General features: G+C 34.9%; 1 protein-coding gene across 6 annotated transcripts in view; it reads right to left on the bottom strand.

Moving 5' to 3' along the window:
• Nucleotides 1–560: 560 nt before the first annotated feature.
• The window catches only part of TRIM33 (tripartite motif containing 33), a gene marked incomplete at its 5' end in the record, with an annotated part of 65,248 nt that continues 39,741 nt past the window's right edge, over nucleotides 561–26,067 (bottom strand). For 2 of the 6 annotated variants that reach the window (XM_083360427.1, XM_083360428.1), the window contains 13 exons: nucleotides 561–5,158; nucleotides 5,241–5,291; nucleotides 7,163–7,315; nucleotides 7,678–7,752; nucleotides 11,275–11,398; nucleotides 12,634–12,977; nucleotides 13,499–13,658; nucleotides 16,472–16,535; nucleotides 17,294–17,426; nucleotides 19,493–19,693; nucleotides 20,148–20,318; nucleotides 20,517–20,764; nucleotides 23,724–23,841. In XM_083360427.1, coding sequence (XP_083216553.1) covers nucleotides 4,946–5,158; nucleotides 5,241–5,291; nucleotides 7,163–7,315; nucleotides 7,678–7,752; nucleotides 11,275–11,398; nucleotides 12,634–12,977; nucleotides 13,499–13,658; nucleotides 16,472–16,535; nucleotides 17,294–17,426; nucleotides 19,493–19,693; nucleotides 20,148–20,318; nucleotides 20,517–20,764; nucleotides 23,724–23,841 — 2,055 coding nt within the window. In that variant the 3' untranslated portion in view covers nucleotides 561–4,945. The remainder of the gene's footprint in view (nucleotides 5,159–5,240; nucleotides 5,292–7,162; nucleotides 7,316–7,677; nucleotides 7,753–11,274; nucleotides 11,399–12,633; nucleotides 12,978–13,498; nucleotides 13,659–16,471; nucleotides 16,536–17,293; nucleotides 17,427–19,492; nucleotides 19,694–20,147; nucleotides 20,319–20,516; nucleotides 20,765–23,723; nucleotides 23,842–26,067) is intronic. The other 4 variants (XM_083360429.1, XM_083360430.1, XM_083360431.1 and 1 more) reach the window with 3 other exon arrangements.

Below are 26,067 nucleotides of genomic sequence, written 5' to 3'. Positions count from 1 at the left end.
TGCGTGTTTAAATTGATGTTTAGATGAGTTATATCAATCATACAGAGATCTTGTAAAACAGAGGTCCCCAACCTTTTAGGCACCAGGGACCGGTTCCATGGAGAAAGGTTTTTCCGCGGACGAGACGGGGTGTGGTTTCATATGCTGCCTTTATCCAGCGGATGGGGCTTTGCTTGTTTGTGCGGACTGGTTGCTGGCATGCTGCGGACCAGTACCAGTCTACGGACCCGGGGTTGGGGGCCCCTGTTGTAAAAGGCTTGCGTATGTATTTAGTAATATTAAATCATAACCCTTAATTCTTAAGTCACTGTGTAGATGCTAGCCAAATTTTCATAATTTTCCCATGCTAATAATTTATCAAATAGGTCTAGGGAGGCCTTTAATTTACAAAATAATACTCATTTGAAAAGTTCTTCCTTTTCTAATTTAATAGAAATAACCAAAACAAAGTGGTTTCAAAACAATGCTTTTTAAAACTGTTCTAATACAATTGCTACACCACATTCCAGAGCACTTAACAAGAAATATTTACAGGTTGCTAAATGTATTAAATAATCATGTAAAGAAAAATGCTTTTATTACACACCAGCCAAAAAACACAGGAACTGAACAATTAGAAACGTTAACTTGTTAAAAAAATTAAATATTATTCAGAGAATACAATACCACAGAAACAGCACTTTTTTAAAAGAATCAGTAAAGTTACCTATGTGCAAAAAGTACCAGTTTTAATTACCAGAAAGAAAGAATATGGGAATTGAACCCTTTGATTTGTATGTTTACATATAAAATTAAAACAGGCTTTCAATTGCACAAATCTTTATCGACCTCATATATACATGTTTAATGGCATTTTGAATTAATAAACGCCTACATTGGCAGGCCTTTAACATGCATCATTTTCCATTTCAAAATTTATGTTCACACTAAGGGAATGCTGAAATGGGTGAGAGATCTATAAAATTCTTTGAATTTATTTATACAAAGTCACAGATCATTTTAAAAGAAAAGAGGAGCTCCCTACTTGAAAAAGAATTGAATAGAAAAGAGAAAGTTGTGTGTTATCATTGTCAATCAGCTACTAAATTAAGAAATCAAAACTTCCATTTTTAAAACAACTTTGATTAGGATGCATTTTAAAAGTAGACTAGCAAATAGGTGGACACAAAAACCTATTATGAGTGGAATTACTGCACATGCATCATTGAAGCAAAGTGGTGGCCATATCCAAAAATCACAATCTTATGAATTACTTTGAAATAGGTCTATGTAAATTGTGGCATATAAAGTTTTAAAAAAGTACCTCCATTATTTACTGAAACACCTACTTCTTAAAAAAATATGTTAACTTTCCCCAATTTTTAAAATAAAATGCCACACTATAACTGCACGCTTTATTTGTTAAAAGCTAGACTTGGGTGATACACATACAAAAACTTTCCTATAAAACCACTACCCAAAGGAAATGGATCCTGCCATGCTAAACAGGCAACAGACAAAGCAGTTTTATTGCTTTTTTGCTAAGGAGAGGTGGAAAAAAGAAAGAGAGAAAGCCTACATCCAACACGTAACATTTTCAACTTCAAGGTAGTGTTGCCATAACTTTCACGTAAATGGGACTGGCTAATAAAACTACATTATACAACAGAATGGCAAATTGGGGTGATTTATTAAAAAATACTACTTTTGATGCAGTGGCTCGCAGCAATGTTTATAAAACATTCTGCTCTTTTATCCAGTGTTGAGTATGCCGACACTCAATGCCACCTCAAATATTATTAATGGGAATTTTTCTCATGAAAAAGGCTATCTACTTTATACAGCATACAGTATCTACTTTAAAAGCTAGGGGCAAAGCCACCCTTTTTGGATAGTAAATCAGCCTTAATAGTATATGATAGGACACTTAATTGCAGGGCACAGTTAAGTAAAACCTGAACATACTTAGCTGGTTAAACTTACACTAATCACTAGTAATTTACAAGGCAGGGGACCTGCTGAGGTAATTGAGAAGTCCACAATCAGCACGCTGTACACTTGTTAGCCTTCTTGTTTCAAAGCAAGCTGCCTTTTTCTTCTTTGGATTAACTTAAATGTTTGGAACCTATACAACGAGGGAAAAACTTTTTTGTTTTGTTTTTAGCAAGAGTATTTGAAGTCAAATTATATGACAAAATATTGGGGGACCATATTAGATACATTGTAATTTATGAAGCCCAGGTAAATCCATTTCACATGCAAGGAAAGTCCCATTATCCACTAGAAAGCAGATATATGGAGAATATACTCCCAAAAAAACTATGTTTTCAAACCCAGTATAGCTCAATAATTGCACAGGTGCCTGTGATATGCCAAACACAGGCTTCTTTTCAGCTGTACAGGTGGCAGAAGTCCTTTTGTGATATACTTCTAACATCACTGGGAAAAGCTCATCAAGACTGCAAAGCATTTCCATCTATGAATATATTCTTCAAGAAATGACTCTTATATAGAATCTATGCAGAATGTTATTATCCACTATGTTTCAGGTAGCAGATAATCAATTTAATGTCTCAGATTATGTTATTGCAAAAAAGTAAAAGATATTCATACAATTTTAATACACTAAAATCTGAATATATTACTTTTCCATTGCCATTTCAAGGATGGGGAAAAATCTAAATTAGCTCAATAAAAATTCTCTTTTGCAGAAAGGAATCTGCATATATTTAATTAAAGTAATAGATTCATTATCAATTGAGATACGAAGAACTGTAGTATACATAAGAAGTACTTTTTCATCCAATGGTTATTTAGCATTTTGTTCTTGCATTTGATGCTTGCAATAAGTGCATAGATTGATAATTTTGTGGGAACTTGTCGGAGAGTGAACACACTGAGAGAACACCCTCCCATTCACCCTCAAATTTTTATCTGTAAATAAAAAGTGACATTCAAACTAGGCTATGCTGATTGCCTACATGTTAGAACTCTCAAGCTGAATAATCTCACCACTACATTTAGAGAAAAGGATAATCAGTGACACTATATATAGAAAACATCACACAGTCCAGTTAGAATGTTACCTTTTATATGTGGAAATGACAGCTATGATTATGAAACTTTCTCCCAATCTCTCTGAACTGACTTCTCTAAATTTACTTTGGACATAATATAGACCAATATATATTCATAAAACAGACAATTTAGAATTGATTTGTTAAATAAAACCTTTTGTGAAAATAAATCCTGGACTCCTTTCATTTTGAGAATATAGTTTATCTAAGAAAGTGAATTAAAGTCATAAGTATCTTTAATTACTTTCATGTTAAGAGAACCATCCTGTCTGCTCTTTGTCTGTACAGGGAAAATGAACTCAGCCATTTGAACCAAAACTCTTTAGGGAATCACTGGGAATACCTTGTACAATAGAAATTATTCAACTCTACTCTATAGATCAATTCTTCATATACTGTGAACTGTTGGTCATAATGAATTACACCCAATGTCACAGTAAAGCCTATATTTTGGTTACCTCAGTATAGTTTGCTTTTTTGAAACAGACATAAAAATATTCTATATAAGGGTTTGAAATAGTTTTATAGTTCAATATAGACCTACACCAAGCATATAAGGATTTTTACCTGTTCTACACTGAATTACAATAATGCAGGAGGGTTTTTTGTCTCAAAGTTGCTATCAAGGCGAATTGAAGAGCTTTGTTATGCACAGACAACTGCTTATTATTATTCATCTAGTTACTTGTCTGATATGCTGGTCCATTTTCTAAATTTAAGAATAGACAAGTAACTTAGCCTGAAAGGGCACATTATTCTCTTCAATATTTTGTTTAAGCTGCTTCTGAAGAAAACTGAATAGATCTAACAAAATAATACAGAACGTCAAATTATGAACTGCTTAAGAAATAAAGAGCATATTACAAATCTGTTCTTGATTAGGAACATTAGTAAGAATACATATTAGCTTAAAAACAGTTCAGCAAATGTTGCTGCCTGAAAGAATTTACAGTACCATTATTTACAAATAAGACAGAGTGAATACAGGAAATTTTACACATTTGGTAGTTGACAAAGTTATAGTTTGCTGATAGCAGTCTATCAGAAACTGTTAGTAGGGAAGACTGGACAGTCACCAGTTATTAACATCATAGGCTAGTTCTGAAAGTACTAAAATCTATATTTTAGTTGGTTTTGCAGCCAACATCCTGCCTTAAAAGGGGAAAGAAAGAGACAAAATACAAAAAAAAAATGGTGCTGAGGTGTACTGTGCATGGGACTTCCATTTAATATCATGAATCCTACTTAAAAACATGAATTGCAATTTAAGTCAATAAAGCACATATGAAGAACTCGCATTCCTGCGTTCTCAAATTCAAGATGATTTAATGATGTTATGATACTTCTATACATAATAAAAGACTGCAGAGCCTGGCTATTTGACCCAACAATGTATGATACTTGCATTGTCACTTGGATGAGATGTTGAATTTCAAAAATATAAAAAAGAAAATCACACAACCAGTTCTGGTTGCATGAAGAGAAAGGATGCTTCGAATTTAAACCACAACCCGGTATGAAAGTGAAATATGATTTGTCTTGGTCCAAACCTACAGAAATAGTTTGTTCATACAAATGTCACCATATAAAAATTTGTTTCTTATATGAATGATAATAATCTCAAACTTCTGTAAATGAAGGAGTGAAAAGGTGAAATAAAAATCTAGCACTAAACACACACACACACACACACACACACACACACACACAGAGCAATAACAGAAGTTGAAAGCTTTTCCCCCTTAGACAAGCATGTTTCTGTACAAATGCTTTTTGTAATCTAATACTGTCTGAACACTATCAATAAAATGGCCACTAAAGCCATGATAATATCCCAGGAACATTTAAATATTTTTTTCTTTACAATAGTATGGGTCCATTTAATCAGTTTACTTTATATGCACCGGCCTTTCATCTGATTTTAGACGTTTTCTACGTGGCTGTATAAAATCTTCATCTGAATCATCAGTTATTTCAGCATCATCTTCTTCTTGCTCGAATTCAGGTAAAGGCTGGAAGATCCTGCCTGGATATATCTCTGTAAGTTTATCTTCAAAGTATAATGCAACTGCTTTCCCTGCCTGTGCTACTTCTGAATCAACCTGCAAAGTAAAAAAGATAGTAACATTCACCAATTGGTAATGCACTTCTCTTCAGCAAGTGTGCATGGTCTGAAAAGCTTACCTTCAAATTAATCTCTTGTGTTTCTGCATAAACTTGAACAACTTTCATCATCTAAAAAGGATACCAGAGTCAAAACAAAGGAAATTATAATCCCTTCTAAAGTTATGATACTGTACAGGAATGGATGATGAAACTCAGCCACGATGGCAATTTATTTCTAAAAACGGTGACACAGAAGTGACACTTCATAAGGCCCCATTGCTAAATTTTGGGTATGTGATCCATTAACAAATGGATCAGTTTTGTAAAACTGATACCAAGCACAGAAATCCAAAATTGAGCTGTACAGTAAATAGGATAATTGTGTTATAAATGGTTGGCAGTAATTTCTTCTTGTAAGTTCTTCTTGTCATGATATAAATGTGACAACTGCAGTAAGAAAAAAGGGCAAGTTTCTTTTTTAGTCTGTACTAACTGCATTTATCTGCCCATGAAAATTTCTTTTCATCGTATGTTCACCTTTCTTAAAATTAATTTATTTTGAAAAATACAATTCTTTGGCTTCACCTATTACAATCCAAGTTTAAAGTTCCAACTGCTTAGGTAACTTAATACTTTAAAAACCTTTACATTTTGAGATTTTACTATTAGAATTTTATATGCAGGTATTAATATCAACACTTTAAAACTTTTACATTATGAGATTTTAGTATTAGAATTTTATATGCAGGTATTAATATCAACACTTTAAAACTTTTACATTATGAGATTTTAGTATTAGAATTTTATATGCAGGTATTAATATCAAACCAGTACAAAGATTATAACCCACTTTAAATGAAACTGAGGTTTTCAAATTCTGTCCTATAGAAAATTCAAGACTCTTTTTCAAGAGTCTCTGAGCATATTTAAATAAAAACTTCTAAACAATGGGAGACAGAATAATGATTTTAGATAATATAGATAATAAAGATAGAAAAGATCCAAGTCTTTTCTATAGATGATAATGACTCTAATTTAAGTATGATTAAATGTGGCCAATTTTCCTGGAGTCAAAAAATATCTTAGGTACCTATTATTTCTTTTCCACAAATATTGTGTATTAATTGAGGTTCACATGCCATATTTTTGATGTTTCAAAAACTCCATATTATGTCAGCACTCCTTTTTATACCCACATGGCCTTCTAAGTATTTTTTCTACATATCTGAAATTATCAATGATTGCTTTTAAGACTTCGTTATCTGAATTGCACAAGATAACTTTCAATTAATAAGGAATCTAACAGACTGCCTTGCAGAATGGTTTCCAAACTTTTCAAAGATGCTATTTAAGCAGTCACAGTGTCTACTGATAGCCATGTCTCCCTGCATTTGTTTAAATCTTGCTTTACTATTTAATTACATCAAAATCTTCATGTAATCTTGATTAAAGATTACAACTTTTCAAAACTACTTATCGTTCACAAAATGATCTAGATTTAAAGATAATCTATGAATACACCATGTATTTAATTGTAAAATTATTTATTAATGACCGATCTTGTTTTCTACTGTTTTCAATGCCTTTTACATATCAGCTAAATCATTCACACAGAGGATTTCTGCTTTTCTGCTGCTTGGACTAGGTAACAATGTGCTATTAAAAAGAAAATGTCTCCACAAAATGGAGGCATTAAACAGCTTGTGCACATACATGAATGCAACCCACCATTTAATTGGTTCACTATTAAAATCAGTAACGAAACTAGAAGCATGTCCTCAGGATCCAATTTACATTATTATTTCGGTATATAGTAAGAGACTGTATAAGAGGCTCAATGTATGCCCAGTCACATCTTTGTACAGCTTACATGTGGAACACTAAACTATTTCCATCCAACATTCAGAATTTGGAAAACTTGTAATTAACATCGATGTGAAGACACAGAAGAGATTTTTTTCATCACTCAAAACAATTCTACAGGTTGGAAGTTAACATACTTCATTAAACCTTTCACAGTTCTTGAAGATCAGCCGAACATCTGCCACAAAATCTTCAGGTGTCTGATAATGTTGCGAGTGTTTCTTCTGGAGTTTTTTCTTTACTGTAGATAGATCCATGGGTTTCTTTATTATTTTATAGTAATTTGGTATCTGTCCACAAAAAATGCAGTCACATTAGAAGAGAGAAAATTTAAGAAACATACTTTTACTGTAGAATATTTTTCTATGTAAAGGATTCTCATTTTTAAAACCAGACTCAAACATTTAGAAAACATACTATAAATGTGAAATTGTGATATTATTTTCAAATGTGGAAATTCTGCTTCATAGCTCAACATTGCTAATCCAAGCATTCTGTAAACAGATACTTTTTTAAAAAAGTACATGCTGCAAAATACCATTCATAACATAATAGCAACTATGATTGTCAAATGTTGATCATCAATTTCAGACTCCTAAAAGTAAAAATCTGCATTTTATCATCTCGAGATAATGTGCATGAAGTCACTCACCGAGGCTGGAACTGGCTCTTGGAATTCAATACTCAGCTCATGGCAATATAGATAAAGTAGGAGGCGCTCACATTTCTTGTAGAGGAAAAAAAACAAATTCAATTAAAATTGCTTCATTCTTAAAAGACTGAATTTTTGTTAACTAGTTATAGCAATAGCATTTAGACTTATATATCACTTCTCAGTGCTTTACAGCCCTTTCTAAGCGGTTTATAGAGTCAGCATATTGCCCCCACAATCTGGGTCCTCATTTTACCAATCTAGGAAGGATGGAAGGCTGAGTGAGACTCAAACTGCCAAACTGCTGGCAGTTGGGAGTAAGCAGAAGTAGCCTACAGTGCTGCATTCTAACCACTGCACTACCAGGGGCAGAATATGTGCTTATCCTACAGTTTTCTGAAGAATAAGATTCTCAAAGTCTAATTCAGTCTGCAAAAAAACCTATCAATATCTACACTACCTGGAACAGAGATAAGTTATACATATTTTAATATCCATGCAACTAATTCCTTTTGCTGTCACAGCTTTGAATCTAAATAAAGTTATAAGGAAGTAACTTTCAGGTTTGTAAAGTATTTCAAAAGCTATTTATGATCCTGCATGCTTCTAAATGTATGTGCTACTTCTGAATGTCAAGGCATCATTTCAAGGTAAGAGTCACTGACAAGTCTAATTCATTTTTAAAAAAAACACTGTGTATACTATTGATTATCACAATACTGAGCACAACATATTCCATGCATCAATAATAATCTGTTTTTCCATTAACTGCTGTTCAATAGCAATAAAGCAAATATAACATCAACTAAAATATCAATCAAAATGACAGAGAAAATCCAAATGAAACATAGTTATAAGCTACCTTATGAGCGTAATCTAAGAAAATAGTTTTTGCTCCCAGTGGAAAGCAGATAGAGCAAAGCAGCTTTCCTTGGCAAAGAATCCCAAAGACTTGGTATAGCCATTCAAAAGGCAGTACCTCAAATTTCTGCCAAATATACTTCAAAGTCAAATATCTCCCCGAAAATTTAAAACAGAACTATATTGGGAACATTGTCTTCCAATTGCCAGAAATACCTATAGTTTTATGGTTCCCAGGAGATGATTCATCCTAAATCACACATGGCTTGCTATTTTATAACCAGCCTAACGCATTATGCTTACAAACAGCAGTTTTGATTAAGGTGTTGAAATAATGAAATCATTTACTGCCTACAATTGGTCATTATCATTTGCTCAGTTAAAACCCTCTAAGCATAGCTCAGAATAAATAGAAGCAATATGTTCAGGTTTATAGGGGTGGGTGGAAAATGATAACTGGTTGAAAAAACATGTCCTATAACTTGCTTGATTGCACTCTATGCCATTCCTTCTAAGCAAATTGTATCATATCATATCCTTACTCGTAGTCTGTGGCATTCCTTCTAAGCAAGCCTTATCATATGGTATTATGTTTATCATACTGCCTAACAGCACTAGGACATTAAATGACCAATTTTAGTTCACTTATGATAGAGGATAATTCAATGGACAGAACACAGAAACAGCTGAAAAAAGACTATAAACACAGATTAAAATTTTCCATGAGAATAACTTAAAGGAAGGGAAAAATTCAATGAGTAAAAGTAACTAAATGCCAAAGACAAAAGAATCAGAAGAAATTCTGCATAAATGGGATTAAGAAAAGGGGTCAAACCTCTAGGAAGAAAGAATTATAGTTCTTCTGTAATAATAGTTCTTTAAATGTAAAAGAGCAGAAATGCTATACTATTATACACATCACAGAAAAATGAAAATTCACTGATTTAGATTGTATTAAAATTGTGATTCATTCCTCTTGTAAACAAAGGGGTCTCTTGATAGCACTACACATTGGTCATGGTGGTGAAAATATTGGCTCTCCACTGATTGAAGACTTGCAAAGCTATGTCCCAGTAGATCCACTCTGCTATATTGTGACCAGGTGTCCTCTGACACCTAAATCAAATTAATTATTCAAATAAATAATCCAGATTATCACTAGATGGAAGTCAAAAGATACAGAAAACTCCATCTCTCTGCTTCCTTTAGTGGATATTTGAATTCTACAGTCCAGATGTTGTGAGAAAGTAAGAAAGATCACACTGATCTCTGTTTATGTACAGAATTGGTTGAATTACTGAATGCAAACTAAATAGTACGGTTTAATAAAACAGTTTCAAATGTACTGAGAGATTGCAAACAGCGAGCTATTTTTTTAAAAAAATGATATGAATGGAAACTAGGATAATTGGCCTGTAGTAAGCTCCCATTTCAATACATGTTCCATTATCACTGTGGGGAATGGAGTGAGGAAAACAGACAAACCTGGTTAAGAAAAGAATAGTAGACTTTCATTGTTTCAAAGCTGGGTGTGCACGAAATACAACATGTCTTACAGTGGATGTAGAAAGTCTAAATATACCTGTTAATATGCCAGATTTTTGAGATGTTAAAAAAAACCAGACCAAGATAAATCAAATCAAGGTTGAACTTTTTGATCATAAATCTAAAAAGTATGTTGGCATAAAAACAACATTATGTATACCCAAGAAGTACACGATACCCAGAGTGGAGCACGGTGCTAGCAACATTATGCTTTGGGACTGCTTTACTTCATCTGGAACTGGGGTTTTAGTCAAGGTGAAGGGAATTATGAGCAGTTCCAAATATCAGTCAGTTTTGGTACAAAACTTTCAGGCCTCTGCTAAAATGCTGAAGATGAAGAGGATTTTCACTTTTCAGCATCACAATGACCCAAAGAACACTGCCAAACCAACAAAAGGATGGCTTCACCAGAAGATTCAAGTTTTGGGATAGCCCAGTCAAAGCCCAGACCTGAATCCAGTTGAAAATCTGTGGGGTGACCTGAAGGCAGCTGTGCACAGGAGAGTCTTGCAATCTGACAGATTTGGAGCACCTTTGTAAGGAAGAGTGACTTGCAAGATTCCCAAAGCAAGATGTGCCGTGCCGTGCTGATAGGCTCTTATCCCAAAAGTCTGAATGTTGTCATTACATCTGGCATTAAATCAAAAAGCGCTTCAACAAAGCATTAGTTTAAGGGTGTACATCTAAGCAATCGTGTTATTTTAAGTTTTTTTTCCTCCTAAAAGGTTTCAGTTTACTTTTCAGTTGAATTGCACAGCTTGAATCTTATGTTAAAGATGGAAAGAATTCTGAAATGTTTTATCTTGGTCTGGGTTTTTTTTTCATTCAAAAACTTGGCATTTTAACAGGAGGTATGTAGACTTTCTATATCCACTTAAGTCTAAAACAAGAAGAAAGACTTAGGCAGAAACCTCCCTAATTTACAAGATTATTTGAGGGAAGGGAGGAAGGGAGGGGGGAGAGAGAAGCAAGCACAGAAAAACTTGCAGGATTCTGTTACTATAGTCAATATTAATAAAGGTAATTTTAATTTTCATACAGAGTTGATTTCTTAATTTTGTTTACATAATGCAATGGCAGTTGCTGACTATGTAAAATAAAGTATAATTTAAATAAAGGAACATATAATAGCCAAGATAATTGGGTTAAATTGATTTGAGAACAAGATACCTAAAATTATGAGACACCTACCCTTTGGTCCACAGGACTCAATCCTTGTGCAGTTTTCCCCTTCTTGGTGTGCTGCAAATTATCGCAATCATATTCTACCTCAGGTGTGAGAAGATCTCGACAAAATGTACATATCCATTCTCCACTAGAAAAGAAAAAATACATCCAGAAATTTAGATAACATATTATAAATCTTCTAAATACATAAATACAAATCTCCAATTAATCAAATCATGTTTGTGTGTGTGTGTGTGTGTGTGTGTGTGTGTGTGTGTGTGAGAGAGAGAGAGAGAGAGAGAGAGAGAATATGTGTGTGTGTGTGTGTGTGTGTGTGTGTGTGTGTGTGTGTGTGTGTGTGAATGTATGCATGCGTGCGCATGCTAGTCAGTCAATTCCTGTCACAACCAACAGATCAACATTTGGTTGATCTGAAAATAGTGGACGCTGCGCCTGCAGAGAAAGTGCTGTTCGAATGGCTGGAAAAATAACTTTACAATTAGGCTTTTTAACCATCGCAGCATCTCTGCAATCATATGATCAACATTCAGGCACTTCACAATGGGTGTGTGTTTACAGCGGTCACAACATCCCATAGTCAGGATTGTCATTTAAGCATTTCATAACTGGCTTTTTATCACAGAAAGCTGACAGTACAATTGTAAGTTGATGTCCTGTAATGCCTCACTTGTGACCCACAATGACTCACTGTGGAAAGTGATGTCATGAGTCCCTCAGAGTCACATGATGTTTTGTTTAGCTATGGAGTTACTGGTCCCAGTTGTGTTTGCTAAGGAAGAGCTATCTATATTATAATCAGTAATGGCCTCACAAAAAAATTGAGGATTTTGTAGAAAAATTATAGAAATGCAAATTATGTCTAATATTTTTCACTAGAATAACAAACAGAAATTCACCTGTCACAGTTAGTTACTGTAATGACATAAGTTTGCTTAACATATTGCAATCTACATTTTTTTTAATCAAGTGCCTTGTATATGTATGATTATGAGGACCAGCTCTCCCCAAAGCATATAAGAGGTAATGGAATACTTTTTCCTGTGCACTGTTTAATATGAAACAAAGCATAATTGTTTCACACAGATCATGGCTGTTGGCTAGTAGCAAAATCTCATTTTAAATATGTAACTGCTATAGTGTGACTGTATTTATGTATTTATTACACATTTTAGGTCACTTTAAAACAATATTAAAAACTACCAATACTAATAACACTCCAAGAATACATCATTCCAGTATAGTAACAACCTGCAGAGGGACCATCTCCACCTCAATATTATACTTTTAATATTCAATATTATACCTTACTACAAATAATCACATTAAGCTCTTGCAGGATGTAACGTAATAGTATTTTCATACCTTGGAAAGCTGAGAAGAGTAGGTACATGACATGTCAGATGGAAAACCTTAGGACACTTTTCACAACATAATAGATCTCCCCCATTTTGGCAAACAGCACACCAGTCTTCATTTGGGTCATCATCTTTATTGTTGCCTTCTCCAGCCCTGGCAGACCGGTGCATGAGGCTACGTAATGGAGATTTGCCATTTACAAGACCATGTGCAGACTGTTTACAGCTTTCATTCAATTCTGTTGGTTCAGTTTTTACATGGTTGTCTATGCTTCCCAGTGCTTCTAATTCACTTTCCAGATGTAAGTTTGTAGAAAGTGGTGGCGTCAAACTGCTCTCAGGACTGCTAAGCTAAAATTAAGGCACAAGTTAAAAGTTAAGAAAGTTTTCATTAGGTGTCTCTTTTTCCCCCATTTATTTTAGTAAGCTATTCGAAACATGAATACCAATAAAGGAGAATATTTGTAGCTCAGGGTTGTAATGTGGGATTCCTTAGTGCTCTAACAGCTTGGTTGAATACATGAATAAATATGGATCCAGTTCCATATTCTAAGACATATCATTCTGTCAAGGTTTAACCATAGTTTATTAAACTAACAATAGTTTGCTCATATTGAGCCAAGCATCTTAGTTTGCCCTTGTCTTAGTGTGATTTATGAACCAAAGCAACTTGGTTATCTAATTATCTAATCAAGGACAGGTTCAAGGAAAACAAAACATGGTATTAAAACAGAAATGTTAAATATTTCTAGCACTATAGTAACCTCCGGAGAAAGAGTAGCTACTCTGAAGAAAGTAACAAGTGTCTTTAATTCCCCCCACTGCTTAGAAATCCTGTGTTAAAATGGTATAACCCAGAAATAGAATTTTACCATGCAGGCACTTCTCCTGCCATCTTCTGTTTTTTCTTGCTTCACAGGTCCTGAAAAACCACACACCTCTTCTTCTGTGCCAGGCTCTTGTTTAACTTTCACATGGTCAGATTTAAAGCTAATATTGTTCTTCTCCACGGTTCTGCCTGATGAGCCACAACTGAAAAGTATATATGTTATACAAATTAAACATATCTCTGCTAAAATTCTGAGAAATACACATTCCCTAATCTAATAAAATCCTTCCTCCAAAAACTGTGTAAGGAACATAATTATGCAATAATAAAACCAACAGATGTAATTCTGCAATTAATATTTTTATTTGTTAAATTTGTTAAAATTCTTCATTTTTAATATACAAATATATATATTAATTTATGAAAGCATGATTTCTACTTAATATGAAATCAGGGCCGTAGAATCCTAAAAATTACATCTAAAACAATTATTGAGGGGGGAAAAACTTGCACTTCAAACATTCTGCCTGGAATAGTAAAGTTAATTTTCAACTATTTTTTCTACAAATAGCTTCAAATGTTTGTTTTAGCAATAGAAATTTTCAAAAGTAAATTATATCACTGAATCATTCTTTTCATTAGTTTGTTTTGTGTTTTAAAGTCAGGTTTATTTTAAAAAGTTGCTTTAGCTCTTCTTTATGAAGGCATAATTCTCTCAAAATTATACAAGCAGCAAAAAATCACGGCAAATTTTTCCACAGTAAAAATACAATACAGGTTCACATACAGTACTCTGCTAGTTTTCAGTTTAAATAACATATATCTGTATTTTATCTTGATCTGTAAATCAGAGGAAAAAAATGAAAAAACAATCGCCACAGAAGCAATAGTCACTACATGAAAAGACTGACACATATTAACAGTGATAATTAACCATAAAACCAATATGTTAAAATGCAGATATAGTACACAGAACTGAAGGAATTCCAGCAGTGGGTTATAGGTTGATAGCATAAAGAAGAAGGACAAGAAGACACATGTATATATATAAAGGTCTGCAACACAAGACCTTATTTTAGGAATCATTCAAGTTACATAAATTATTACAAAAATGATAATATCCAAAGATTTATCACAACTGTAATCCTCTTATGATTTAAGGTGTGTGTGTGTGTGTGTGTGTGTGTGTGTAGAGACATTGCCAGTCTCTGAGTCTAAAGCCTAAAAGACATGCCAATACAACTGGATATTGACTGGATACTGAAAAAAAACCTTTCCCTGTCCATTATGCTGAGGTACTCAGTATAATAGGCCATTATGTTTCTTACTATAGGAAATAAAAAAATGATAACAATCCAGTTGGCAAGTATGCTTCCACTTTCCAAAGCAAGGGAAAAACCTGAAAGAATTTACCGTACAACCATTATTGTATGGATCTCACTGAAATACAACAGACTGTTTTACCCTTTTACAGGGCCTTGCCCCTATGGATCAAGATATACATTATAGTTTCTTTTCTATAGGTTTATTAATGGAGTGGGGTTTTTTAGAAGAAATCTAGTGTTAATGTGAATGTTGCATTGAAAAAGAAAAAATACAGAGAGAAAATTTGAACATGTACTGTAGAATAAGGCTACAAATATCATTTTTTGTATTTTTACTATTATATTTACCTAGGAAATCTAATGGTTTTCCCCCAAATAACTAGTGAATTAAATTGGAGAAAAGCAGTTATACATTCCATGTTAAGAATAGAAGCTGTTAAAAATAAAGATAAGTACGAGGTTAAAAAAAGGTTGCAGACCAGACTGCTGCAAAATATGGATGCCTTTCTAGAATAGCTATTGCTTGGGAGATTTATCTATTTATTTTATTCACCACATTTCTACTTCATCTGTTTCATCTAAGTAAAGAGATCCTATTTAATTCTTTCTGTAACATCTAAATAGAGCAAATATTTTCTCTCCTTTCCGCCCTGTCTCTATTCAGTTACCTGATCCCTTCACCTTATCTCCATCCAATTGTTTCCCTTCTTCCATTTCTTATTTCTTTTCCTGTCCATTCCCCTCCACTCATCTCCACCTCTTTACCTGATTACTTTCTGCTGGGAGAGGGAGGAATTTATACGAACACGTGGGTACAAGGGGAAGAGAAATACACGAAGTTAAGTGGAAACATAAATGGAAGGGAAGAGACCTCTTCTCAGTCAGAGAACTGTGGCAATCCTTTTTATTTTAGCTCTGTCTATTGAAGCAAATACAACAACCCTATTTTCAGGGTTCTCTCTTCCCTTATAAGTATATATTTATAGTTTATAGTTTAGTTTATTAAATTTTTATACCGCCCTTCTCCCGAAGGACTCAGGGCGGTGAACAGGGCATATAATAAAAATACAAAAGTACAAAAGTTAAAAAAGAATTAAAATATTGCCCAAAATAAAACAGTAAGAATATACAAATATTAAAACCCTAAGTTAACTCCCCATCAGGCCAGGCCAGCTTGTTCGAATAAATGGGTCTTTAACCCGCGCCGGAAGGAGCGAAGATCCGGTGCCATCCGGAGCTCAACCGGCAGTTGATTCCACAGAGCCGGGGCGCCCACAGAGAAGGCCCTCCCCCTGGGGGCCACCAGCCGGCATTCTCTGACCGGAGGCACCCTGAGGAGGCCCTCTCTGTGGGAACGCACAGGGCGGAGGGGAGTCGACGCCGGCAGCAGGTGCAAATGAGCACAATAAAAACATGAGAGAATTATGTTACTTCTTATATGATGCAGAAATTAAAAATAATGTATAATTATGTCTTCCACGTCTTTTAATGCATAAATAAATTGTACAGCCCCAACCTTTGTCTTTTTTTTTTATTCCATTTATATCCCACCCTTCTCCGAAGACTCAGGGCGGCTTACAAGCTTAGCAGTCTTAAATTAGAATTTATGTTCCTAGCTATGTACTCAATTCTCTGGAAACTTCAACATGCATTTAGAACCGAGACCCTGTTTTTGATGCCAATTAACTCACCTGCCTCTACTGCCTGTGCTAGATGTACTGGGTGGCCTCACAGGAGTATGAGAATTGGATAAACCTAAGGAAGGGAGGATGAGTTTATAGCAATAGCACATCACAGAGAACATTTCTAGAAGTGCACAGTTTCAGCAGGTCATACTTTTAAAAATCATCATTATATTTTTTTAATCCCAGCTATTATGAAGCTTACCAGCATTCAAAGCTTACAGCCTTCTAAATCTAATTCAGCTGTCACGCTCATGTAACAAATGGAATCTATATTCAGTATTTTGCAAAACCAGAGATTTATCATTTACCATATAAAGTATTATAATAATAACATATAAAGTATTATAATTTACCTTATAAGTATAAATTATTATATTTAACCATTCACCATATGAAGTATTCCCATTTAAAAGGAAAACAATGGTGTTACATTAATGACATTTATTTGGAACACGTTTTTGCACATTCATTGAAGACAACAGTTTGGAGATAAAAAATCCTGGGATAAATTTAAAATTTATGATATTTTATTTCTTATGGCTTTCCATTTTTAGCTCTTATCAACTCCACTAGCTAAACCTTTTCTTCTATTGAGAATGAAGTTATAAAATTAGTCTTTTCATACATATGCTGTTATATAAGGAAAAAAATCTGCCTACTCATGGAAAGAAACTACTTTAAATTTAACTAAATAGTTATAATATAAAAAGTCCGTACATTGAATCAAGAAACATTCAGTGACTTTACCATGCAAAATTTCAAAATAAGTATTGGTTGTTTTAAATACAGAAATTAAAATGTCTATCATGTCTTTCTTTCTCAGCTTACCTGATGAGCCCGGAGATAGTGCTGAGGGTCCAGGAGAGGGATTCATACTGCTTATGGGTTGAGGGGGTAGATGGCTCCCTGCAATATATCTACTTAGTAAATTATCTAAGTTACTGGAACCAGCATCTTCTAGCTGAAATAAAAGACAGTCATACAGTGAATTTACCAAGTCTAAATGCAATATGCTAGAAATGACTGCTTGAAACTATCTGCATTTTTTCTGAAGAATATAAAAAAACCCTAAAGCCAGCAATATAATAGGACAATGTCCTGGAATCAGGCAGTGGAACATAAGGTGGCTTCATATAGCCTCTTTCCACTGTTTTAAAAATTATTAGGTTACAACAATTAATTATTCAAAAAATAACGGATATGGTGTTCCAGACTGAAGTTAACAGGCTTCCACAACATGCCAGAATTTGAATTAACAAGGATACATGGCAACCAGCAACTTATTTGTTAAATCTAAGCTGAGAATCACATTCTATAAAGCTAGACTTACTATTCTTCCATCTGCACTTCTTCAAGGCACATATAACATTTCTATCACTTAGTGTATTTGTCCATGCAGGGACAAGAAAGTTGAAACCATCTCACACCCATTAGTGGTTTGTAAATTTTACAGAGACATTAGGTCAATCTACCTTGTACCCTCTAATTCAGACATGTCAAACACAAGGCCCGGGGGCCAGATCTGGCCCGCGAAGTGGTTTCATGTGGCCCGCGAAGCCATCCTGGAAACAGTGAGGGAACGGCCCCCACTGCCTTGGCCCTGGCCCAGAGACCCTCCTTCTGCCAGAGACCCTCAGATCTGTCCCATTCCTGCCCAGGCCCCCATAGGCACCCTTGATGCCAACGATGTAGAGCTGGCCACACCCACCCAGTAGGCCCTATGCACTCTAGCCACGCCCACCCAGTAGGCCATGCCCACCCAGGCCATGCCCACCCGGCCCCCTGAGGGCAACCACAATGCTGATGCGGCCCTCAATGAAATTGAGTTTGACACCCCTGCTCTAATTGATAAATTCCATGGGAGGCCAGATAAATGTTATAGCAGACAAAGGAACCATATATTTCCAAACTGTTAAAAAAGAAATTGAAATCCTTCCCTATTCCCTAGAACAAATTAGCACAATTAACAAAAAGAAACAATTTGTAAATATGTAATTTTCAATCAAGTCTCTCTTTTAAAATACTCAGGAGACAGCACAGTTGTTAGTTTCAGTCCAAAATTAATGAAGCAACTAAGAGCGGATGTGCATTCACATTCTGGAGACATCTTTAAGGCTGTGCATCAGGAGTTTATTGGGGGGGGGGAGAAATCTCATCTCCTGTTTTGATGGAAATGTAAATCAGTGGGAAAACCCTGGATATGCTTTAAAACCATTTACACCAAAGAGGGCAAAAAGCCAAAGTATCAAAATATAGGGAACACATAGCTTATTGTTTATTAATTTTTTATGCTACCCATTTCCCTACAAGGTGACTCTGGGCGGCATTTGCATTTGCCATTTTGACTTTTGTATACATAAAGGTAAAGGTTCCCCCGCACATGCGTGCTAGTCGTTTCTGACTCTAGGGGCCGGTGCTCATCTCCGTTTCAAAGCCGAAGAGCCAGCGCTTGTCTGAAGACGTCTCCGTGGTCATGTGGCCGGCATGACTAGACTCCAAAGGCGCACGGAACACTGTTACCTTCCCACCGTAGTGGTCCCTATTTTTCTACTTGCATTTTTACATGCTTTCGAACTGCTAGGTTGGCAGAAGCTGGGACGAGTAAGAGGCGCTCACTCTGTTACGCGGCACTCAGGATTCAACTCGCCAAACTGCCGACCTTCTGATCGACAAGCTCAGTGTCCTAACCCACTGAGCCACCGCGTCCCTTTGTGTGTGTGTGTGTGTGTGTGTGTGTGTGTGTGTGTGTGTGTGTGTGTATCTTCTGGAGATATCCTTGATCATGAGAGATATTAACCTTGAATTTGTGCAATAAATTCCAAGATTGATTGAAGACTTAAACACAAATCTTGTTAATCATTCTTACAGTCTTCAGTGCAAAAAGAGACATTCTAATAAAGACATCCTATAGGTTGGATTTTATCTTTTTAATACAAATTATAAAACATTTTACCCAAGTGTGTGTGTTAAATGTTAATTTCAGTAACAATTAACTTTCATTCTTTTTTTTAAATCTAATATAGTTACCTGTATGGGAGGAATATCTGGCAAGGAAGGTAGGTTTTCTGGGTTGGTTACAGATGGAATAAGCTCTATTGCTGCTACGGATGGGCTTGTTGGACCACGATTAGCATTTGCCATGGTGGCTGTTGTTGGGCTTGTTGGATTGATAGTATTGTTATGTACTGAAACAACTGGGAAGGGACCTGCATGTCCTGGATTTGAATGCTAAGAAGAGTGGAGAGAGAAAAATAGAAATTATCATCAAGTTAGTTAAACAGAAGAGCAATATTCATTTTTAACCTGTTATTTTTAATAAATCAAAATAATAACATTTTCTCATTCATAACTTAATGCTGTTTTTTGGACACTTACAACTTTTGCTTTATCAGAGAACACATTCTTATGGATTAATAAATCTGTAAGAGCCAACAATCAAAGCAATAAAAAATTGTGGCAAACTAATACCCATGAATATTGCATGCCTTATGCGTGAAAACTATGTTTGTATCTAATTTCAGATTCTTATAACAAAATTTGAATCTGTTTCCTGAAATAGCAAGCAGTACCAGAATAGAAATGATGCTTTTAATTTTGAAAGTATTTTCATAGCTAAATTATATAAAAAAAACAAGCTGATTCACTTTTCTAAAATGAAAGGTGGGAAACAAAATGTGCACACAGCATATACTTGTCTTTGTAAGTGTGGCTGCATCATAGAATACTGGGGCCCGTTGTGACGTGGTATCCCTGGGAGACGAGCTGCATTCTGAGCCATTCTCATCTGATGAGCTTGGAAAGCACCGCAATTCATACCCCTCTGCATGGTCTGCATACTTATCAACCGTGGAGGCTACAAAATATAATGAATTTTATAAAACACTAGTCTCTTTCCTATGTTTTTCCTCTTCTTCATAAGGGAATAAACTGCATTGCACTGATATTAGAATTAACAAAACGTAGCCCTATATAAACTTTAAATGTGTGTAATTTTATGCCTAAAAACTATCTTGGAGATTATATGAGTACCTGAAAGAGTCTAGAGACTTGCCTGTTGCTGAAGCATCTGTGGACCTGCCTGGCGCGTGATTTGCCCTGCAGGCTGCCCCATCCTCATCTGCTGTAATTGCTGGTGTTTTTGTTGCGCAAACACCTGCTGTTGCATGTGCTGGAGCCGAAGCTGTGCAAGATTAATTTGCCCTGGAGGTTTGCTGATATGATTTGTTCCTGGAGGAACTTGTCCCACTACTACATTAGGAGTGTAACCTTGTGTTGGCTTATTTTCAATAACAAGATTACCTAGACAATAGGAGAAAGTATGATTAACTACAAAGCTTTCTTTAAATACAGTTTTAACAGTGAAATCTTTGTGATTAGTATACATTAGCACAACTAGCGTATCTTCTAGTATACTAAAACAGAGGTCCCCAACCTTTGGGGACCGGTTCGGTGGAGAGAGGTTTTTCTGCAGACCAGAGGGTGCATGGTTTTGTGTGCTGCCTACATCTCAAGGGTGGGGCTTTGCTTGTTTGTGCAGCCCAGTTGCTGGAATGCCATGGACCGGTACTGGTCCATGGACCAGGGGTTGGGGACCCCTGTACTAGAAGACAAAGCATGCAGCTTGGGGTTGAACTGTGGAGTCCCTGATGCTTTCTTAACCTGGTTATTTGCTTTCAGGTATTTCTTTACCCAACCAAATGACATTATTAATGTTACCTAGTTGAATAATGAAATGTCTGCAAGCAAACAACCAAGCTCAGAGAGCAAAAAAGACTTCATATATTTTTTTATGTTAAAAGATTCAGTCATATTTTTACTTAATGGCAAATAAGATGTGGATTTTAATATATCTGCATTATTTATTTTGATCAAACTAAGTTTAATGGAACATTTTCCTCAAAAAAGCACCTAATAAATATCTTTTAGGACAAGTGGGAAAAAGTCTAATTACCTATTATACAAAAGGTAAAAAATTTTCTACAGCTATGCATCAGTGTATGGAAAATCACATATATTGATACAAGTGATTTTCCATACACTTTGATGCATAGCTGTAGAAAATTTTTTACCTTTTGTATAATAGGTAATTAGATTTTTTTTCACTTGTCCTAAAAGATATTTATTACTGAAAAAAATTAAAAAGGAAGAAAATTAAGAATGTAGTTTTAATTACAACAGCAAAATCTCATTAACACTTGTAGTCACTGGAATAAAGTATGGTCTCTGAGTTATTCTCAGGATTATTCAATATATGAAAAACCCTATTTTGAATAGTTTGATGAACCACTTTTTCTTCCTCTTGCTATTCTGATATATTTTAATGTCAGTATTTCAATTTGATTACAAAAGATACTTCCCTGCAACTCTTTATAGCAGCTGCATCTTTCCCAGGATTGCATGGCTGCCCCTACAGTTGAAGCTAAATCTGATTTATTGCACAGCCCTATTTAGTACTGTTTTTTTCTTGTACAAAATAAGAAATATTCTTTTCTCCAGAACAGTGCCCATAATTCTTTTTAAAAGAATACTCAATTTTTGCTCTTTACTACCAATGATCAAAATGGAAGGTTCTGTTCCTTCTCTAAAAGATTATTGTTGCTTAAGAATCTGACAATGATATCCAATGTCATCTCAGTTTTAACCCAGGCATTTTATTATTGTCATGTGTATTTATCAAAAATTGTACTTAAATATTTATTTCAATAAAATAAATAGTTTAAACCTTTCTGCACCTTCTAGGATCTTTTCAAACAGTTTTATAATATTTCATTTGCAATACCTTTTCAGTTCCCAATGTACATTCCCATTCCAAAGGACCATATGATGAGCTCTGCACATGTAACAGGGAGTTTGGGTATCTCCCCTTTCCAGAAGCATCCTCTCACACTACCCTGAAGTTTGGGAACCTCAAAAGTGGCCTCCAACAGAGTAAGAGGTGCTGCTGGTGGAGAAGAACATGGGAAAAACCTGGTATGGACATGTAAGCCTTTGTACATACCCACAAGGCTGTTTCTAATTTAGATGTTGACTATTAGTTCTTACTTATTAAATCTAAAGGTATTCTCAATGGGATCAATTTCACTATAAGAAATAGAAATACATTATTTGATACATGTTGAGAAGATATAAATGAAATACATGGACCAATGTGTTTTTATTTATTTTATTTATTTATTTTTACATATAGAAAAATGCAAGGGCTATAATAGAAGACAAGACTTGATTTCCCCTGGATTTTTCTTTTCACTGGAAATTACAATTTCTCTATGCCAACAACCTCATACTTTCTGCTCAACCACCAATTTGTTGAAAGAATTTTACTTTTAAGAGTCTCCACCCCATTACTCCAGAGTTTACACTGGACACACAAGGGTTGCAAAGAAAAGAACAATAAAGAAAATTCGTTTTGAAAGAGAAAGAATATTATATCCTTATTTGGTGATGGGGAGGGGGGGAGACAAGAAAGGAAGACAAAGTTTCTGCCTGTACCAAATAAAATAGTTTGGGGTTATTTTGAATCTGATTTTTGATTATTTTTTAGAATATGAAGGCTCTTGATACATTTGTAGATAGCCCCATGGTTACGCTTCTGAGTTTTCCAACTGTAATTGATATATTAAAAGTTAAGTTGGATCAAATCCAAATTACTTTCCTATAGTTAAACACTTGTCTTAATATTCTTAGAAGTAAAAGACAGTGACCACACAATTATGTAATACACCACTCCGTCTAGAATATTTTTTTTTCAAACAACACGTCTGTACTCACTCTCTTCTACAATTGTCATGCCCCCTTGCCACTATTATGTATATCTCATTTCACAGTGCATTTCTCTGAAAAACACCGCTACCTATTATTAAGAAGGGTCAATTACCACATGAATGAAGATTTACTATAAAGGAAAGTATTCTTGTAACAAGAAATTACATGAAGAAAAGCAAACAAACAGGGTAGAAAAAGAAACATATCTGGGTTGTGATTTCATTTGTATCACTGGCTTAAATCCAGACCTACATAAATAAATTACACTTCATCATGTGTATATCAACTGTCATCATGCAGAGACCCTCTGAACATTTTCATGGAGGATAGCTTCAATCTTAAAGAAGGCATATTGGTCCCCATATGAACAGCTCCAGTAACAAACCTTATTTTACTGGAAGTCTCTTAGACATATAAGGAACATTATAAAGAACATGCCATTTATAATTACAAATTTTTACACATTAAATCTGTCAAGAAATATGAAATGCTCTACCTAGGTTGACTACATTCTTTGCCCAAAATGTGGGATCACAATGGAAGCGAATTGCTCCATTAGCAGCTGGAACAGGATCACACCGTGCTTTCAAAATATGTCGCAGCTGAAAAGTGATCTGCAAAGCAAATAATCTCACATTACTGTTATATAAAGCATAAAAAAGAAAGTAAAAGTAAGCTGTTTGCAAACGAGTGACATTGAAAAATTCACTCTTCTTATATATTGTAAGATAAGCTAAATTTCCACTTTATATACTCTGATGAAAGGATTTCTTGATTTATCATAAGAAAATAAATATCCATAATGTTAACAAATACAGATAAGAGGATTTAGTTTCAAACAATAACTTTCAGGTTTTTTAAATTAATAAAATATTTTTAAAAATATTTTGTAAGATTTGAATTGTACCCATGTTCAAAAATAGATAATCAATGAAACTAAACTACTTTGTATCGAAAATAATCAGGTAATTTTAAATAGATTATCCCAAGAAAAATCCTGGATGAGCAAAAAAAAATATGCTCAGTACATGTGCTATACTTTACTCTTATTTTTAATTAATAACTATGAGAGATATGACTTTAAAAAGGGCAGGTAGTATGTTTTTAAAAACCACCCTTTCATTGCAACAAGTTAGTTCCATTCATCACCAATACTATTATTCCCTTCTTGAATAAGCAACATTATATAAAGTGTAGAGGGGAAAAAAGCAGTGATTAGAAAAATAAATTAAAGACCAAAGATAATAAAAACTGAATCTAATTACATCTAGATTATATCAACACTATTCGCTGTTCTTCTCCATACCTTTCTATCCTTGTAAACCTTGCTTCCATGCACTGTTTTTATACTCTTTTTAATACTTCTTACTCTTTTTTGAGGATCTCATAAATTCTAGACAGCTACCTGTTTCTCTATTTTCCCTTCCCTTCCAACCTACTCATTTTTTGTTCATATATTTGTTCTGAGATTCAATCCTCCTTCTCTTGAATAAGAAACAAACCACTCTGCTCATTTTTGTACTAAATCTACGTTTATTCTTCATTTACATTCCTGTTTCTTCTTGTTTTACCACATAGGCCACTTAAGTAGCTCATTCCCACTGCATTCAACTCACTTATATATTTCATCTGACATACCCAACTTTTACTTTGCATGAATGAAGTGGATAAACGTGCACTCCTACACACAAATATTTTCACTTATATTAAAAGAACCCAAGCCACCCTACTCTCTTTCTACCTGCATTTGCACATCTTAAAACTTCTCCATGCATTTTATTAGTAAACCAATTTCAATTATTTCCTCCCATTTTATCAGGCAAGCTTAAAAAATTAATCCATAAACACTGTTTGCATTCACTGTTGCTACCTCTCCCTTTCTGTCATGCATAGATGAATTTTATCACACATGCTACACAATTCAGACAACTGTTCCCTAATTTTTCCCATTTATACAGTATATCCTTGAAACCTTAACACAAAATAATAATAATAATAATAATGATGATGATGATGATGATGATGATGATGATGATGTTGGAAGGGACCTTGGAGGTCATCTAGTCCAACCCCCTGCTCAGGCAGGAAACCTTATACCATTTCAGGCAAATGGCTGTCCAGTCTCTTCTTAAAAACCTCCAGTGTTGGAGCATTCACAGCTTCTGGAGGCAGGTTGTTCCACTGGTTAATTGTTCTAACTGTCAGGAAGTTTCTCCTTAGTTCTAGGTTGCTTCTCTCCTTGACTAGTTTCCATCCGTTGCTTCTTGTCCTGCCTTCAGGTGCTTTGGAGAATAGCTTGGCTCCCTCTTCTTTGTGGTAGCCCCTGAGATATTGGAACACTGCTATCATGTCACCCCTCACTCTTCTCATTATCTCAGTAATGAAAATCATCTAAGAAACTGTAATAATTAGACCAGGGCTTTTCAACCTTTTCACCCATTGTACCACTTTTAGCATATGGCAACATCCGAGTACCACCAGTCGCTTAGCAAGGTGTCAAAAACGTGATGAGAAAAAAAAATGAAAAAAGTGATGAAGTACAGGCTTGTGCGGTGCTGCCACTGGTTCAGCTCATTCCCCTCCCCCGCTACCACTTTTCTAGAATGGTCGCGTACCACCTGCCAGGTGGCAATGTACCACAGGTGGTACCCGTACCACTGGTTGGAAAGCCCTAGATTATAGGACATGACAATATTCGAGTGCCACCAGTGCTTAGCAAGGTGTCAAAAACTTGACAACTTAAAAAAGGGGGGATTTGGGGTTTTACTGATTTGATTGATTTGATGTTATAGAAATGGCTAGTTTATACTATTATGGAAAAGTAAAAAGTTGAGGTTTGA

The sequence above is a fragment of the Vipera ursinii genome (assembly GCF_947247035.1).
Source record: "Vipera ursinii genome assembly, chromosome: 3".
In the NCBI taxonomy this organism is placed as follows: Eukaryota; Metazoa; Chordata; class Lepidosauria; order Squamata; family Viperidae; genus Vipera; species Vipera ursinii.
This window is presented reverse-complemented; position numbering and strand designations above follow the sequence as displayed.